This window comes from Antennarius striatus, chromosome 23, assembly GCF_040054535.1.
Source record: "Antennarius striatus isolate MH-2024 chromosome 23, ASM4005453v1, whole genome shotgun sequence".
In the NCBI taxonomy this organism is placed as follows: Eukaryota; Metazoa; Chordata; class Actinopteri; order Lophiiformes; family Antennariidae; genus Antennarius; species Antennarius striatus.
Window position 1 is genome coordinate 9,124,737 of NC_090798.1, and position 15,712 is coordinate 9,140,448.

At 39.6% G+C, this 15,712-nt stretch overlaps 1 protein-coding gene across 1 annotated transcript in view; it reads left to right on the forward strand.

Moving 5' to 3' along the window:
- The window catches only part of mta2 (metastasis associated 1 family, member 2), a 47,268-nt gene that overhangs the window by 15,985 nt on the left and 15,571 nt on the right, over nucleotides 1-15,712 (forward strand). Inside the window, exons 2-4 of the mRNA XM_068307821.1 lie at nucleotides 538-605; nucleotides 4,731-4,824; nucleotides 13,597-13,714. Coding sequence (XP_068163922.1) covers nucleotides 538-605; nucleotides 4,731-4,824; nucleotides 13,597-13,714 — 280 coding nt within the window. The remainder of the gene's footprint in view (nucleotides 1-537; nucleotides 606-4,730; nucleotides 4,825-13,596; nucleotides 13,715-15,712) is intronic.

The window sequence follows — 15,712 nt, forward strand, 5'->3', positions numbered from 1 at the left end:
GTAAGACATGAGCTCAGATGCCTTGTGCTGAATTATTGCATTATTCAGGGAAAAATAAAGCCATGCTTTTGAGTGTACATTCATAAAGATTATTTGGAGGCAGAACTGATGAAGACAGACCGGCTTTTCTCATCGTTTGTCATCATGCTCTCAACGGGTTCTTGGTTTATGGTTGTGGTTTACTAGGCTCATGAACAGTATAGCTACAGAAAGCAAGTAGTTGGAATCATGAGTTTGCTGTTCAGTTAAAAAGCTGAAGCCATGCTTTGGGTGACTATGCACAATAATTATCTACATGTAATTTTTTTTTAAATAGTCCAACCTGTTGAAGCTTATCTGGAATGTTAAGTTATAGACCTCTGTTTAGGTTTTGTAACCTGACAGAATTCAATAATATAAATGTATTAAAAGTCCAGAGTATAGCCCCTAATGGTAAACCTGCTATGACCTAATTTTTGTTGTAAACTATGAATATATGACATATTGTTGTCCGGTGACATACATGCAGTCTAATCTTTCTTTGTGTTGCTTTTCCAGATTACGTGTACTTTGAGAACTCCTCCAGCAATCCTTACCTTATCCGCAGAATAGAAGAGCTCAACAAGGTGGGTCCCCACTTTTTGAATTCCTGTTGTAAACTTCTTCCTATAATACCTGATACTGTTTTTTTATCCAGTTGCCAATTTTTAAATTCCCAACATGGTTTTACTTTTTCTTTTCTTCTGTCTTTTACATGGCTCCAGAACACCTGAGCCTCGTGCTTGTATCAAATCCAACACTATTAATTTCCATGTTTGAAAGTTGAATTGTGACTCTGTGAATTTGTCTCAGCTTTGGGTTTCCAGGGCATAACCCAAAATGTTTTTGTGGTCTTTTTTTAGTAAACATCTTGTACTAGAGACATGCTTTTGCTTTTTTAGCAATTTCTCGCAGAATTGCAATTTACAATAATTGCAGTGAGCAGAGACAAATTAAAGAACTCAAACTAATTATTAAATTAAATTTTTTTTTAATTTATTCAGTTTATTTTTCTCCTTTCTAGACATGTTATTACAACATATTTCATTTTCATCAGTGTTGAAACATCATCAACAACATCTGAAAAAAAAAAAAAGGGTTGACGGGTAGAAGCTATTTTTTGTAAGGTTCCCGTCCCATATAATTAAAACTCTTTCGAAAATTAAATACACCCATGCCCATGCTGGGCTTGCACTAGGAGCCAGTATGACAAAGACACTATGGCTCATTGTAAAAGAATTGAGCAAACCACAAAAAGCCACACTCTGCGTCCAAGACAGTGGCGCAGCGCGCGGACGACCAACACTTGTCGCGTGGGGGGGACACCCACCCCAAGGGGGGGTCCGGTGGGACCTCCCCCGGGAATTTTTTTAGAAAATGGGGTTTTCCTGCATTCTGGTCAATTCTGAGGTTAAAATCTTCTTTTCAGTTTACCTACAAAAATACACTTAAGTCAACAGTTCAAGCTTAACTATCTTTATTTCTATCCTGCTTTATGCAGGTACAAATGTGAGATTCACACTTTGATTTTAATAAATTTGATTCTTGGGATTACTCAATGTTTACTTGTAAGTTTTACTTGACAAGAAGACATTTTAACTTTGACCACCATCATTACCAGCACCATTGGTATGCCATAGTTTAGTTTTTTTAATTCGATAACATGATTTTTCATTTCAATTTAAAAAGGCCGGAAAAAGAGCAAGCGAGGTGAATACACATTTACATTCATCATTGGTTATTCCTGCCGGTCATAAGTATCAAAAGTCTAAGACTACAAAAAAGTATTGATAATATCTTTCATTTACCTTCTGATTGGTCTGTCCACTCCTACCCTCTCTCAGCATTCACCATTTGTTGTTCAATTAGAATTTTAATGCAAAATTTACAATAAAACACTATTCTCATTTTCTTTCAATCGATCGTCCTCGCCTTGTCGTACACCAATTTCCAGGTTTAGCTTGTAAAAATAGAATCTCTTTGTTTTTCCTTGCACGAGAGGAGGTCATGACCCGAGTACATATTTAATGATCGGGAGTGTTCGGCGCATGCCGACAGAAATAGCCGATGGAAATAGCAGCGCTAGCGACAAAAAAAGTTTGTTATCGCTCAGGGATTTTCACGAGTCCAAAAAAGTTGTAAGTTTTAGCCTTTTTTTCCTAAAAATAAGATTGCCACTGTTGCTACACAGGCTAAAAACCTTGTAGCCAATCTGGAATTTACACGCTTATGGCGACGTGGCGAATGGCTACCGCAAGCCCAGCGCATGGATCCTGAGTGTTTCACTCTTTTCTTGTTCAATATGTAATGACAACATGAACGAATTATATGCTCGACAAATTAATATATCATCATAATATACACACACACACACACACACACACACATCTCCTGTTGTTCTTGTGCTGCTGCTGCTGTGACAGGACACCATACAGGAACCATTCACGTAACAGCAGCAGCATATGACACAGGCTTGTTTCCCAATCGAAGGATTGAGCTCATTTATGTAACACTCTTGCATTGAAGGGCTTGTGTTGAGCATCAGGATGACTGCATCATCCTAAGTGCTAATGGCGGCGACACTCATTGAATGAATATAGAGAGAGCGGCCAGCTGTTTACCTCCAGGCTCAAGTGTGTTGTGCTGCTCCTTTCTTCTCTTATCACTACGATCTATGAAAATAGAAGGAAGTACTACTGTTCAGGGAGACGACATACCATAGCCTTCCAAATAATATCTGTAAATAACAGTATGTGTAAAAAGAAGTCATGAAAATGGGAAGAATTTCTTTCAAAACAAATGGGATGAATGTATATGCTGCATAGGTGTGTTGACCTTGGAGTTTTTCAAACTTAAATGCTCAAACACATTTTAGCTACTAGGGGGAAAAAAACGTCATTATTGTTGAAAAAGGAGGCACACGGCAGAGATTAAAATCTCAGCTTTGACTTGACAGCTCCTAGGTAATGGTGTTTGTGTGTGTTAAAGTGTTGCTTTAGCATATTCCTATAATCGTGACCATTTAAATGAGACACTGCACTTTCCAACCATTGTCAGTGTGGTGAATTTGTTAGAGGATTTTTCATTAGACTTCCTTGTTTTCTGTTTGAACCCTGAACTGAATGCATCAGTTGCGATGAAGGAACCTGAACTTGGGGTTGTAAGAGTTAGCGACATTTTCACACAAGTTCGCAACGCTCACAGAGGTGTGCAGAAGTCTTGAAGGAGAATTCGACACAAAACATCCTGTCAGGTGTCTCCTTCCGACAACACAGCCACTGACACTGGAGAAGCAGGCTGTGGCCACAAATTTTGTTACGTAAAGACTTTCATTTACTTTTTCAGATTTAAATGTGCACATTTAAAAACAGACCTGAATCATTCAGTGTATCAGTGCAACTGAATGAAAAAAGCGAAAAATTATTTGTCCAACTATAGATGTAATTACGGTGCAGCACAGAGGGCAGCGTGAATTAAAACATAAATCCATGCTTATCAGTCATAGTCCTTGGCCAGCATTCCTCTGCTTTCTTTGAGTTTTAGCCAAGCTTTTGTGTGTGTGTGTGTGTGTGTGTGTGTGTGTGTGTGTGTGTGTGTGTGTGTGTGTGTGTGTGTGTGTGTGTGTGTGTGTGTGTGTGAAAACACACACAGTCTATATATAGACTAGAGGGAACCCATGAAAATTCCACGATAAAACAATAATATCAGACTTCATACCAAACATATGAAAACAAATGTATTGGTATTATAAACCAAGCGCACCCATCACAGAGTTCTCCCACCAGCAGGCAGCACATCCCGGTCTGAACTAGAACTAGCGTTGGCTGTCTTTGGCGAGGAGCTTGAATGAATGAATGAATAAATACATAAATAGATAAACTTTGACTCATAAAGGAAGAAACAGACTAACAAATATCCATATTTATCAACACGTCTTTGACATGGAGCTGTTATACGCCAGAAAATAGTTGGTTTTATCTCCGTCCATTCTGTGTGTACATGTAGACACGGGTCGCACACAGTAAGTCACAGTGGTTTTCGTTCGCAGGGAGACGCCCCCGAATAGAAAACGTTTCGGTTACAGTGTCCATATGACAACGCATATCCAGCGTTTTCAAAAAACTTGACTTTGGCCAGGGTTTTCATCCCAGATATCTGCGTTATCGTGTGGACGAAAGGCACAACCGCAACAAAAAGTCTCGCTGGCCGATGCCTTATGCCAGTGGTCCCCAACCCCCAAGCAATAAGTTAGCTTACTTATTGCTAATGAGCTTATTGCTTATCAGGATCACTGATTTCCTGACTACGAGTAAACATACACTGTTGTTCTTCAACCCTACAAATGCATTGCAAGTTATTGTATCCTTCATTTCGAAGAGTCTCATAGTTGTGCTGATGGTTGTATTGTTTCAGCACTGGAACATGCTGTGAACACACCAAACACATGATTCCCCATTGACTCTCACAATTAAATAGAAAGATGACCAATCCAGTATGGAAGTCATAGATTTGATTCGCATGTTTGATTTGGCAAAAGTTTTGTCAGATGCCCTTCCTGACACAACCCTCAGTATTTATCCGGGCATGGGACCAGCATAATAAGACACTGGCTTGTGCCCTCTTGCGGCTACATTTGGTGACAGGAAATAAATTTTTTTTAATAAATTATTTATAATAATTCTAACTTGCAACCACTGATACTTTCCTTACAGACAGCCAATGGAAACGTGGAGGCGAAGGTGGTTTGTCTGTTCAGGAGGCGAGACATCTCAGGCAACCTCAACACCTTGGCCGACAGTAATGCAAGTGAGTAGTGAGCAGTGTGTTTACAACAAACTGTTCAAAGATGTTGGTGGAATTCTGTTACTGTTGACCTAATGGACTTCAGCGTCTGTGATTCTTTCTTTTACATTTTGTCTGGAGATCAGACGATCATGTTATTGTGTTCTACCTGACTCAGAGACAACATGAGCTCTGTGTTGGTCAGTTCATCTGCTTTGGGGCCTTAGGTTGTATAAATGTTAAGCTTGGATTATCAAGTAATAATTTGAAAATAATAATAAAAGCAATAACAATGTTCTTGAAAGTAGAAGTGGTAAAATATGTTTTTCTTTTATTGTGGTTAATTATCTAGTTATTATTATTACTCATAGTAGTAGGAGTAGTTACAAATACATGAAGGAATGATGTTTTTGTTTGGCTAAAACAAACACCTTCTGGTGGAGTCAACCTTTTTTTTAAAAAAGTGAGCAGCTAAACATCTTTCAGATTTAACCGTCAAGGAACGAAGTATGTTAGCACCAGTGGCGGGTAAAAAAAATCACAGCCGCGGTATAAAAAACAAATTTAACTTGAGCTAGATACTAGTTAAATGGACTAACTGATGTCTCACTAATGGATGAGGTAAATTATTCAGATTGGGCATGTTATAATTGATATTTAAAATGCAACTTCTTTTTTTACACAGAGCCACATATTCCAGAATTTTTTGGTATACATTTCTAGAAAGGACAGAAGTGACTTAAATTGGTAGAGTACAGCAAGAATATTAATGCAAAAACAACAATATAATTTATTCCAATGAAGAAGGAATGCACACAAATGTAAATCATGCTTTTCTAATGTGATTGAGTGCTGTAAGGTATGACCGAATCTTTCAGTAGTATTGTCTTGAGTGTTTGATGCTGACTCCTCCCCCCTCCTCCCCACTCGATTCAGACCAGGAGCAGATTCCGCTTTGTGTGGGATGTGAGCGCCAAGGAAATGGGAGGGTGGAGGTAGTGGGATGATGCTAATGGCCTGATCACATTTACTCATTAACCCCCCCGACACCAGCTCTGTCTTCTGCTGAGCCGCAGTGTTCCAGACAAAGGGGACCCTCTGCCATTAACACACACACACACACACACACACACACACACACACACACACACACACACACACACACACGCTTTTGGTGTATTCAGACCATAATGTACAGATGCTAAATGTTGGTTTACTTGAGAAGACTAATTATTTGATTAACATTTATTCTCATTGTCTGTGACACTTGGTGTGTGTGTGTGTGTGTGTTTGTGTGTGTGTGTGTGTGTGTGTGTGTGTGTGTGTGTATTATATGTACTAGCGGGAACCCGTGGAAATTCCACAATAAAACAATATCAGACTTCATACCAAACATGAAAAAAAAGTATTGGTATTATAAACCAAGCGCACCCATCACAAAGTTTTACCACCAGCAGGCAGCGCATCCCGGTCTGACCCAGAACTGGCGTCAGACCGGGATGGAACATGAATGAAAATAAGTAAATAAGTATATAAACTTTGTGGAAGAAAGAAACAGAAGAAACAAACACATATCGGACTGTCAAGCATGTTTATCAACACGTCTTCGATGTGGAGTTGTTATACATCAGAAAATAATAACTGTATATATACAGTGCACCCTCATTCCTCGTGTTTAATGCATTCCAGGAACCACACGAATTTAACAAATTTCACGGTGGAGCGGCAAACTTATTTACAGTAATTTAAACCTTCCCCATACTGATATTAATCCATTTTCCATCTGTATTACCTTTTCGCACACTCTTATCAACTGTTTAAAGCACTTTTGTGTCTCATGTAAGTCCGAGACTCACGGAACGGAGTGCACTTCCGGATGCCGCCAGCCAATAGAATGATGATGGTGACTGCCTGAGGGACTGAGGGACAGCACATGTTAGATGTTTGGAGATTAAGTCAGAGAGGCCAGACGGAGATGGTTTGGACATGTCCAGAGGAGAGATAGTGAATATATTGGGAGAAGGATGCTGAGTTTTAAACTGCCAGGCAGGAGGCCTAGAGGAAGACCAAAGAGGAGGTTTATGGATGTAGTGAAAGACAACATGAAGATTGTTGGTGTGAGAGAAAAGAATGCAGAAGACAGGGTTGAATGGAGGCAACTGATTTTTTTGTGGCAACCCCTGAAGGGAAAAGCTGAAAGGAAAAGAAGATATCATATAGCAGACAGAGTAATACAGTGGTACTTCTACTGTACTTACGAAATGAATTGGTTCCGGAAGAAATTACCTGAGTAGAAAATTTCATAAGTAGAGACGCGTTTTCCATGCAAATGCCCTAATCCGTTCCAAGCCCCCAAAAATTCAAACATAAATGTTTTATAAAGCATGCATGCATCAGAAATGCATCAAAACATGCAACAAATACATGTTACAATTAGATTAGTACAAAATAAGTCATAGTTGTGCATAATGTCTAAAACAAAAAATAAAGAATAAAAATGATGGTCATTGTTGGGTCTAAATCTCGAACACTTACTCAAAAACTGTTCTAAGCTAGACCAGGGTCATCAGACAAAGGCACCCAGAGAGGTTTTAAAGTTTTACCAGCTGCAGCATGGAGAGACACAGAAGAGGTGCGCATAACTCAGTGCAATCCGAAGTAGACTCTGACTCTGTCCCACCCGGCTGCTTTCTTTTATTAAAAAATGGATAGAGCAGGGTTAGATAAAGACGCGCACAGGCGCCGCAACAGTTTCGATCACACACATGGTCAAGAATAAAAAGATGTTTTTCTGCATGTCAGGAGTTAACCTATGGTTGTCTATATTGGAACATTCTAATCGTCATCAAGGTTGCAGCTGTCTGCAGTAGGTGATTAACCGGAACAGGATGTGCTTGTCAGTACATTCGGGTGCAGCACTTCTAAAGTAGATTATGACACTTTAGAAACACACATATACTTCATTTGAATTTTAGCTTATCTTACAGTCATTTACTTTTTAACTGCTGTCCTCATTGTTTTTTGCCCTCTTTGGTTCATGCGCTCTTTTGTCACCAACAGAGTGAATTCAAGTCCTCCTTTTGAACTTCCCCAACCACCCACGCAATGCCTTAAACTCCTGGTGTTTTATGGGTTCCTTTGTTTTAATAATGTGGCGATTATAGATGCATTACAGCCATATTCTTTGGCGAGATCAACCAAACGCATCCCTTTTTCATGATTTTCTATTATCTCTTGCATTGTTTGTATGGACAAAAAAATCTTTTCTTCATCTTTTTTTCCCCTCTTTTCTCTTTTCGTCACTTTCTTGGAGTCCATAGCGAATACTCAAAAAGTTAATACAGTATATTTGCGCAAAACTATCAGAACACCTCACAGTTTGAGGACCGATTGACGAAGACCCTGCATAAACACCGATCTAGGTCCACACAGAGGTCCCTCTTAGCCATTCGGATGCCATGAAGATACTAGTTAATAGCCAATGGCAGAGCAGCTATGAGAATGTTGCATTCAGGAACCTGTGGGAGCTGCGAGTATCAGGCCATACTGTATTTTTACCTTGCATAAGTTGAAATGTCTTTCGTAACTAGAGGCAATATTTTCCTGCTGAGAAATTTTGTAAGTAGAAAATTTCGTCAGTAGAGACATTCGTAAGTAGAGTTACCACTGTATTTGAGAAGTGAAATGAAGTTTATAGGATTTACAGAAAGTGTGAATTATTTATTATTATTAGGGGCCCTATTATGAAAATCACACTTTTTCAGGTCCCTACATATACACAGTGGTCCTCCCTAACCCGACCAACTCCTAGAATCTGTTTATCAAAAGCTCCCTGCATCAATAGATATTTGGAGTTTTAGGAAGTCATGGCTCTGAACGATCATATAGCTCTAGAATAGCCATTCTTGAGGTCAGACTATGCACTCTGTGCTATTGGACAGAATATTGGACGATATGGATTGGTTGACATGCCCAAGGGCGTGGCCATCCCCAAGACGGAGTTCTTTGCGTGCGTGAGGCAGCAGTCTTTTGAAATGACGTCAGTGAGAGGGAGACATGAAAGTTGCTCAGTTGTTGATTGTACAAATCAACACCAGTGCTTATTTTTCATCCCATCCAAAGAAGAACAGAAGAGAGCGTGGTTGCATTTCATTTTTAATGGCAATGTGCCAGCTACATCACCTGCACATTTGTTTGTGTGTGGAACCATTTCACTCCAGCCTGTTTTAGCAATGACGGTCAGTACAGAAGTGGCTTTGCCTGAGACTGATACTCATTCAAGGATCAACCATACCGGACCAAGGAACTGCAACCTGGTTACAGGTAAGTCTCACCACATTTATCTTTTTTGCAGTTGGCTGTTAGCATGAGTGATCAAGTGGTATTTGGCTGATTAGGTTGTACTGCTTTGTTTCGTGTTTGCGTGAGCGCTCCAACACGTGTGTGTATGCTGAACCTACAGTATCTAGCTACGACACACAAGTTTGGCTCACATTTTATCTTTTTTCATGTTGTCTGTTAGCATGAATGAAGTCATGTTATGCTAGGCTATGTAGGGAGGTCTCCTTTGTTTCGCGTTTGTGTATTGCGTGTGTGTGCGTGCACGCCCGATCACGTGTATGCTTGCTGGACCTACAGTAGGTACAACACACATAAGTTGGTCTCATATTTTCTTATTGTTTGTTCGAAGTCATGTTATGCTAGGCTATGTAAGGAGGTCTCCTGTGTTTCGCATTTGCATATTGCGTGTGTGCGCACGCTCCAACACGAGTGTGCATGCTGGCCTACAGTATAAAGCTAAAGTGCACCTAAGTTGGTCTCATTTTCTTTCCTATCATCTGTCAGCATAAATAAAGTCAACTTATGCAAGGCTAAGTAGGGAGTTGTGCTTTGTTTCGTATTGTGTGCGCGTGCACGTGTTAGAGTGGATTGTTCGTTCGACGTCATAGCGACAACACACATAAGTCTGTCCTCCTTATCCATAATCAGAACATTGGTGTCCTGAAATTAGTGTCCCTCTTCCTTGTGCATCCATTCAGCCTACAGCTTCAAAGGACATGGCGTGCCAAACTCACCCAGTGGACACCCATACTGTTGGTACACAGCTGTCCTTCAGGACTCTTCAATCCCACTATAGAAGTAAAGGTATGTACAAGTCATATTCCATACAACATTTTTTAATAAATTTGGTTAAATAGATTAATTTTCTAAATATTGTTGTCTATAGGTGTTAGTGAGTGCACATGTCTTCACTCTCGGCGTATGCGAAGGACAAACAGGCTGGAATGACGACCCGGATTCTGCACTTTAAGTTGTTGCTGATTTCCTCATAGGATGGCTTTGTGTTCTCATTATTGTTATTGGATGTATTGTTTTATGTAAATAAATGCTTGTATATGTCAACAGAAATGGATTGTGAATACCAAAAAATGTTCAACATGTCTATTAATAAGACAACAATCAAGTTGTCGCAAATACAATATATTAAACTTTGTTGTACCTATATTTGTCATGTGTGACTGCATTAATGAAGGTATGCCTGATGAAGCAAAATAAGACACAACTGTAGTTTTTATTCTGACATTTTTTAAAGAACGACTTACCGATGTATTCATCTCAGACTTGAAGGGCCATGCTCAACCCTCAGTACGTGATCGGACATTTGTAGGGTGTACACGTTTAGGCACACAGGCTGGAACCCAGGATATTGAGTCATGCCCGGAACCTCATTAGCCTCCTGCAGACGGCTCCTAACCTACAGTGAAAAATATGGTAAAGGTCATTTGAATTTATAATTGTAAAAGTAGCCAAATAGAGACATAACTTTGTGGTTTAGCTGTGAGCTTGCTACTTGTGGTATCTCCAAACAGATGTTTTCTGCTTCTGTTGGCATCCGTTCAGTGTCCACAGGAACACCTGTACAATAAACAGAAGGTGAAGACATCTCAAAATAGAGTAGATAAAGGCATCACTGCAATATGGCTACATCAATTCACCATTAACTTAGTGTGATGGTGGCAAGTGTCAGCTCCTTGTGTCTTTTCACAGAGGACTGCTTCAAATATTTTGCAGCTTAGTAACGGATTAAATCAATATAATATAGAAATAAAGTAACTTAGCCGGGAGCAGAAGCTAGCATTAGCCACATGGTAATAACTATCAAAACAAACATCAGATTTAACTGTCACTTATAGAAATACAGCAACATTTTAGCAGTCAACACATCCGTATACAGTATATACAACATACAAAATACATAATATGACAGATAAGACATTATTACTGTGCGATAAGAGGCGGGAGTGGAAAAAAAAAGTAGCTACCGGACAATGCTGCGATGATGTAGGTTACAAAACACAACACAGAACCAACTAAGTAACGCTCACACGTTCTAACCATTCAGAAACGTCCTATTGCAGCCGCACAGTCGGTGTTTCTTGAGGAGCCTCCGCTTCTGGGTCCAACTCAGGTCAGTGTTCCGTTAGCCTAACACTCTCCTTCAGAGGGGCGTGACCTGGGTGAAAGAGGCGTTGACCAGCGGAGCTCATTAACGTACTGCAGCTGGAGGCCTGAAACGAAGCGTTTTGTGAGTAGCTCAGATAAGCAATTCTGAAAAGCTGATATTTAGAACCACAGATCACTTTAGGTCAAAATATTTGGAATACAGTCAGTTGGACATCTGGTAACTGAATGACATTAAGTTAAAAATACATAATATGGGACCTTTAAACAAAAGTAGGCATGTGCATAAATTTGGGCACCCTTGTTTTAGTGATTTGAATACCTTTAGCACGAATTATTGGAACACAAAATTTGTTTCGTGAGCTTGTTGACCCTTGACCTACATTAAAAGGTGAAGCCAATCAGGAGAAACAGTATTTACGATGGCCAATTGTAAGTTGTTGTCCTCTGCATTTCCTATGAAGAGTGGCAACAGGGGAGCCTCAAAACAACTGTCAAATGACCTGAAAACAAAGATTGTTCAACGTCATGGTTTAGGGGGCATGCAAAAGCTAATTCAAAGATTTCAGCTGTGAGTTTCCACTGTAAGGAACGTAGTGAGGAAATGGAAGAACACAGGCAGAGTTCTAGTTAAGGCCCGGAGTGGCAAGCTAAGAAAAATGTCAGATAAGCGGAGGTGACTGATGGTGAGAACGGTCAAACTCCCACAGAACAGCTCCACGGACACACACACACACACACACACACTTATTTATTTACTGTATGTATCTGTGAGTGTGTGTGTGTAATGTATTTTTTTTCAAAAGGTTTTTATTCTAATTTTTATTCACAGGAGGCCCTGTCTAAAAAGGTTGTGTAGGTAAAACTATTTAAGAGTTTATCTACAGCAGCACAACATTTAATTAACTTGATGCATTTTTTTTCTTAAGGATTTAATGCAGCATTTCTAAATGACAAACCTTCAAGCTTCCAGCAAAAACAAATACCGTATTTATTCGAGTATAACGCGCAAAATTTTCTACCTAAAAAAGAACTCAAAGTTTGGGTGCGCGTTATAAACGAGGACTGGGGTGACACGCTTAGATGTATTAGTATACAGTATTGTTTGCGCAGTGACTTATTGGTCGAAGATATCGCTGACCACAATTGCAAAACATTGAATGCAACCACATCTCTCGACCCACAAAACGTCCATGGTCGATTTTTAGTAACAGTATCCAAATCATTTGCGTGGGCGATCTAAAATAAATACCGGTAATTCATGATGGCTCATGCGCATCACTCCTGCAGAGGCGAGGCGTATCTAAGGAAATGGTATTCAATAATCAAATGCCTCATCAGCAGACCTTGTCGGATGGTGTCATTTCCGAGAATTCTTATTATCCGCTGTGACGTATGATATTTGATTATTGATTAGCATTTTATTAACTACGCCTTGTCTCTTCATTTCCTTTCCTCGCCTCGGCCACACTGAAACGTGAGTTACCGGTAAGCATTGCTGGTGTATCTGATGATGAATCGGACTTTGAAGGATTTTAAATACCGGTAAATATTGTTAATTTTATTTCGGTATTGTGTTCATAGTTAACGTTGTCAATAAATTATTTTTATCATGGACGCACGTGTTTAACAATGTTTGGCACTTACAATGCTTTGTCTGAGCCGAGAAAAAGTGAAACAAAATTTTATACCGATTTTTAATCGAAAATTAGGGATGCGCGTTATACACGTGTGCGCGTTATACTTGAATAAATACGGTACTTAATTATCAGTCTTCCACCAGTGTTGATTTTAGTAATTTTTTATCATTAAGTCTTCTGTTCTGTTTTTATGTTTTGACTTTTTTATTTACTTATTCTTTTTACTGAACACAGTTTACTTGTTGTTTTTAAGGCACATATTTCTCATTATTGCTTTAGTTTGAACGCTTTTTCAGGTAAGAATTTTATTTTTTATTTTTCTAGAAAATCATTTACTTTTCTTTAGTATTGCTTCTGATTAATAACAATCTGATGGAAGTTATATTGTCTCTTGCTGTGATACAAAATAATATGCACCAAACCAGTGTCCCAATTTTAATTCCCACCAAAGCACTTGTATTGAAGTCAACATTTCCTGTGTGGAAATACCAATTTACTTTTTTTTAACAACATGTTGCGTGTTTGGTCAAAAACTGCAAAATTTGAAAAGCAACTTGTCGGAGATGATAGCCAGCTCAAATAAATGGAATCAGAAGAATCAGGAGAATCTACTGTTTTTCTTCATGTCCTCGTTCAGTTTGTGCATTATGTCATGAGAGAGAAAAAATATGATGTGAATATATATGTGTTCTAGGAGAATTTGAAGAGGAGTCAAAGCAGCCGACTCTGTCTGAACAGCAGAAACATCAACTCAAACACAGAGAACTCTTCCTGTCTCGACAGTTTGAATCTCTTCCTGCGACTCACATACGGTATGTGTTCACCTGTCACAAATGGACTGCTGGGTAAATGATCCTCTGCATCCTTTCTTAGTTGTTTGAAGGTAAGATTATTTTCAGAAAACCCGTAGTATTTATTCTGAGTTCCCAAGGTCTAGTGGATGATTAATTTCTGGAGCTACTGGAGGTATTGTGTAAATGTTTTTGTGACCAGATTATCATGCGATTATGGCACTCGTAAAAAAGTAAACAATATCAATAGACAGGTCATTTTACTGAAAAGATCTGTGAAACTGAAATAAAACATACAAAAACAGCATGTCAGGTCCTGATATTATACATTTGTAAATACAAGACATATTAATATAAACTAGAGTTGTCACTAATTCCACACAGTCCACCAGTAACGAATGGCCGTTAGCTCTATGCAAACATAATATGGAAAATCCCATTGACGGGCTAGCCCGTTAGCATCGGTAGCGCGATTAACTTTTCCATACACACATAAACCAAAACGGGACATTATAACTTGTTGGATATCTCTGTCAGAATGTGATTCAGATGAAGACACCTGGGATGAGTCGCTAGATGGTTTACTGTGTGTAAGGAAAAGTTAATCGCTCTACCGATGCTAACGCGCTAGCCGGTCAATGGGATTTTCCATATTATGTTAGCATTGAGCTAACCGCCATTTGTTACTGTTGGACTGTGTGGAATTAATATTCTAAGGAACGGTAGGCCCTTCTCTTTGTGTTTTCTTGATGTTCTGTTGACACAACCGTTCACCGCGCAGGTAACCATGATATTTTTGGAGTTAATCGCATAGTGGATTGCATTGTTTCTTATGGCTGCCAAGCTATGTTGGGCGCCAGTGACATATGAGGCCCACATGACCACTGAATGCGGAAGCTGCTGTGGCGCAGATTTTAAGGTTTTCTGACCAAACTAAGGGATGATGCTACACATATAAAAGTTATTTTTTCTTCTATTTTTCATAATGATGAATAACATTTATGTCACTTAAAATTAACTTTACTGTCCCTTTAATTGCCAGGTTATTTCCTTCCACACTTGTCTTGTAAGCATGTGCCGTATGTTTGTGTATGTCATGTCTGTGGAGCACCTGAAGTCAGATGTATATACAGTGACAAGTAAAAACCTTGACTTCGACGGTCCCCGTGCTTCAGGCCACCACATCAGACCCAGCATGTAGTCTCACATAATGGGGTTTGTTAGTGAGGCAGTCGATGGCAGCCAGCTAGTTGTTCACCCTGAGCAGTGATGACTGGATTGTCTTAAAGGCACTGGAGAAATGAAAAAAAGAAATCATCCAGGTGAAACAGGGATCTATGCAGCGGGTAGATGATGGAGTCGTTGATATCAATGCTAGGCAGATATGCAAACTGTAGGAATCAGTGTTTGGGCTTACCAGGGAATTGGAGGTGGTGGAGCACACTCCTCTCTAGGTCTTAGACCTCAACCACACAGTAAGTCTTAAAGAGGGCAGAAACTCTTTCTAGACTCCTGACAGCTGGTCTGGAGCTGATGTCATCAGATGTACTGTGGTGACCCGAGTGCTCCATCATCCAAATGCTAACAGCTGGCAGCTCAATATTCTTACCAGCTATCACCACTGTCCCACGCATATCTGATGGACTTCAGCTAGTCCACAGTGGGATCATTCAGCCAGGTCTCTGAAGTGCTGTACTCCCACTGAGTCTTTCTTAGCAACACTAGCTCTTCTGATTTGGTCGGGAGAGACCTCACATTTACCGTGATAACAGACAGAAGACATGCTGTTAGGTGGCAGACTTTGCTTTGTTGTTTTAGGTTAATAATCACTGTGGGAAAATGGGATCTACACACATGGATGTGTAGAGAAATACTTGCATTAATACAACATCACATTCTGGTCATGAGAACTGATAGGTAGCTAGAAACGTAACCAATATTATAGTGGAGTGTAAAATGTAAGGCAGCTGTGGAGCTTCTCTCAGTTTTCTGGTGTTTGCTCACCTGTCATCCATGTCA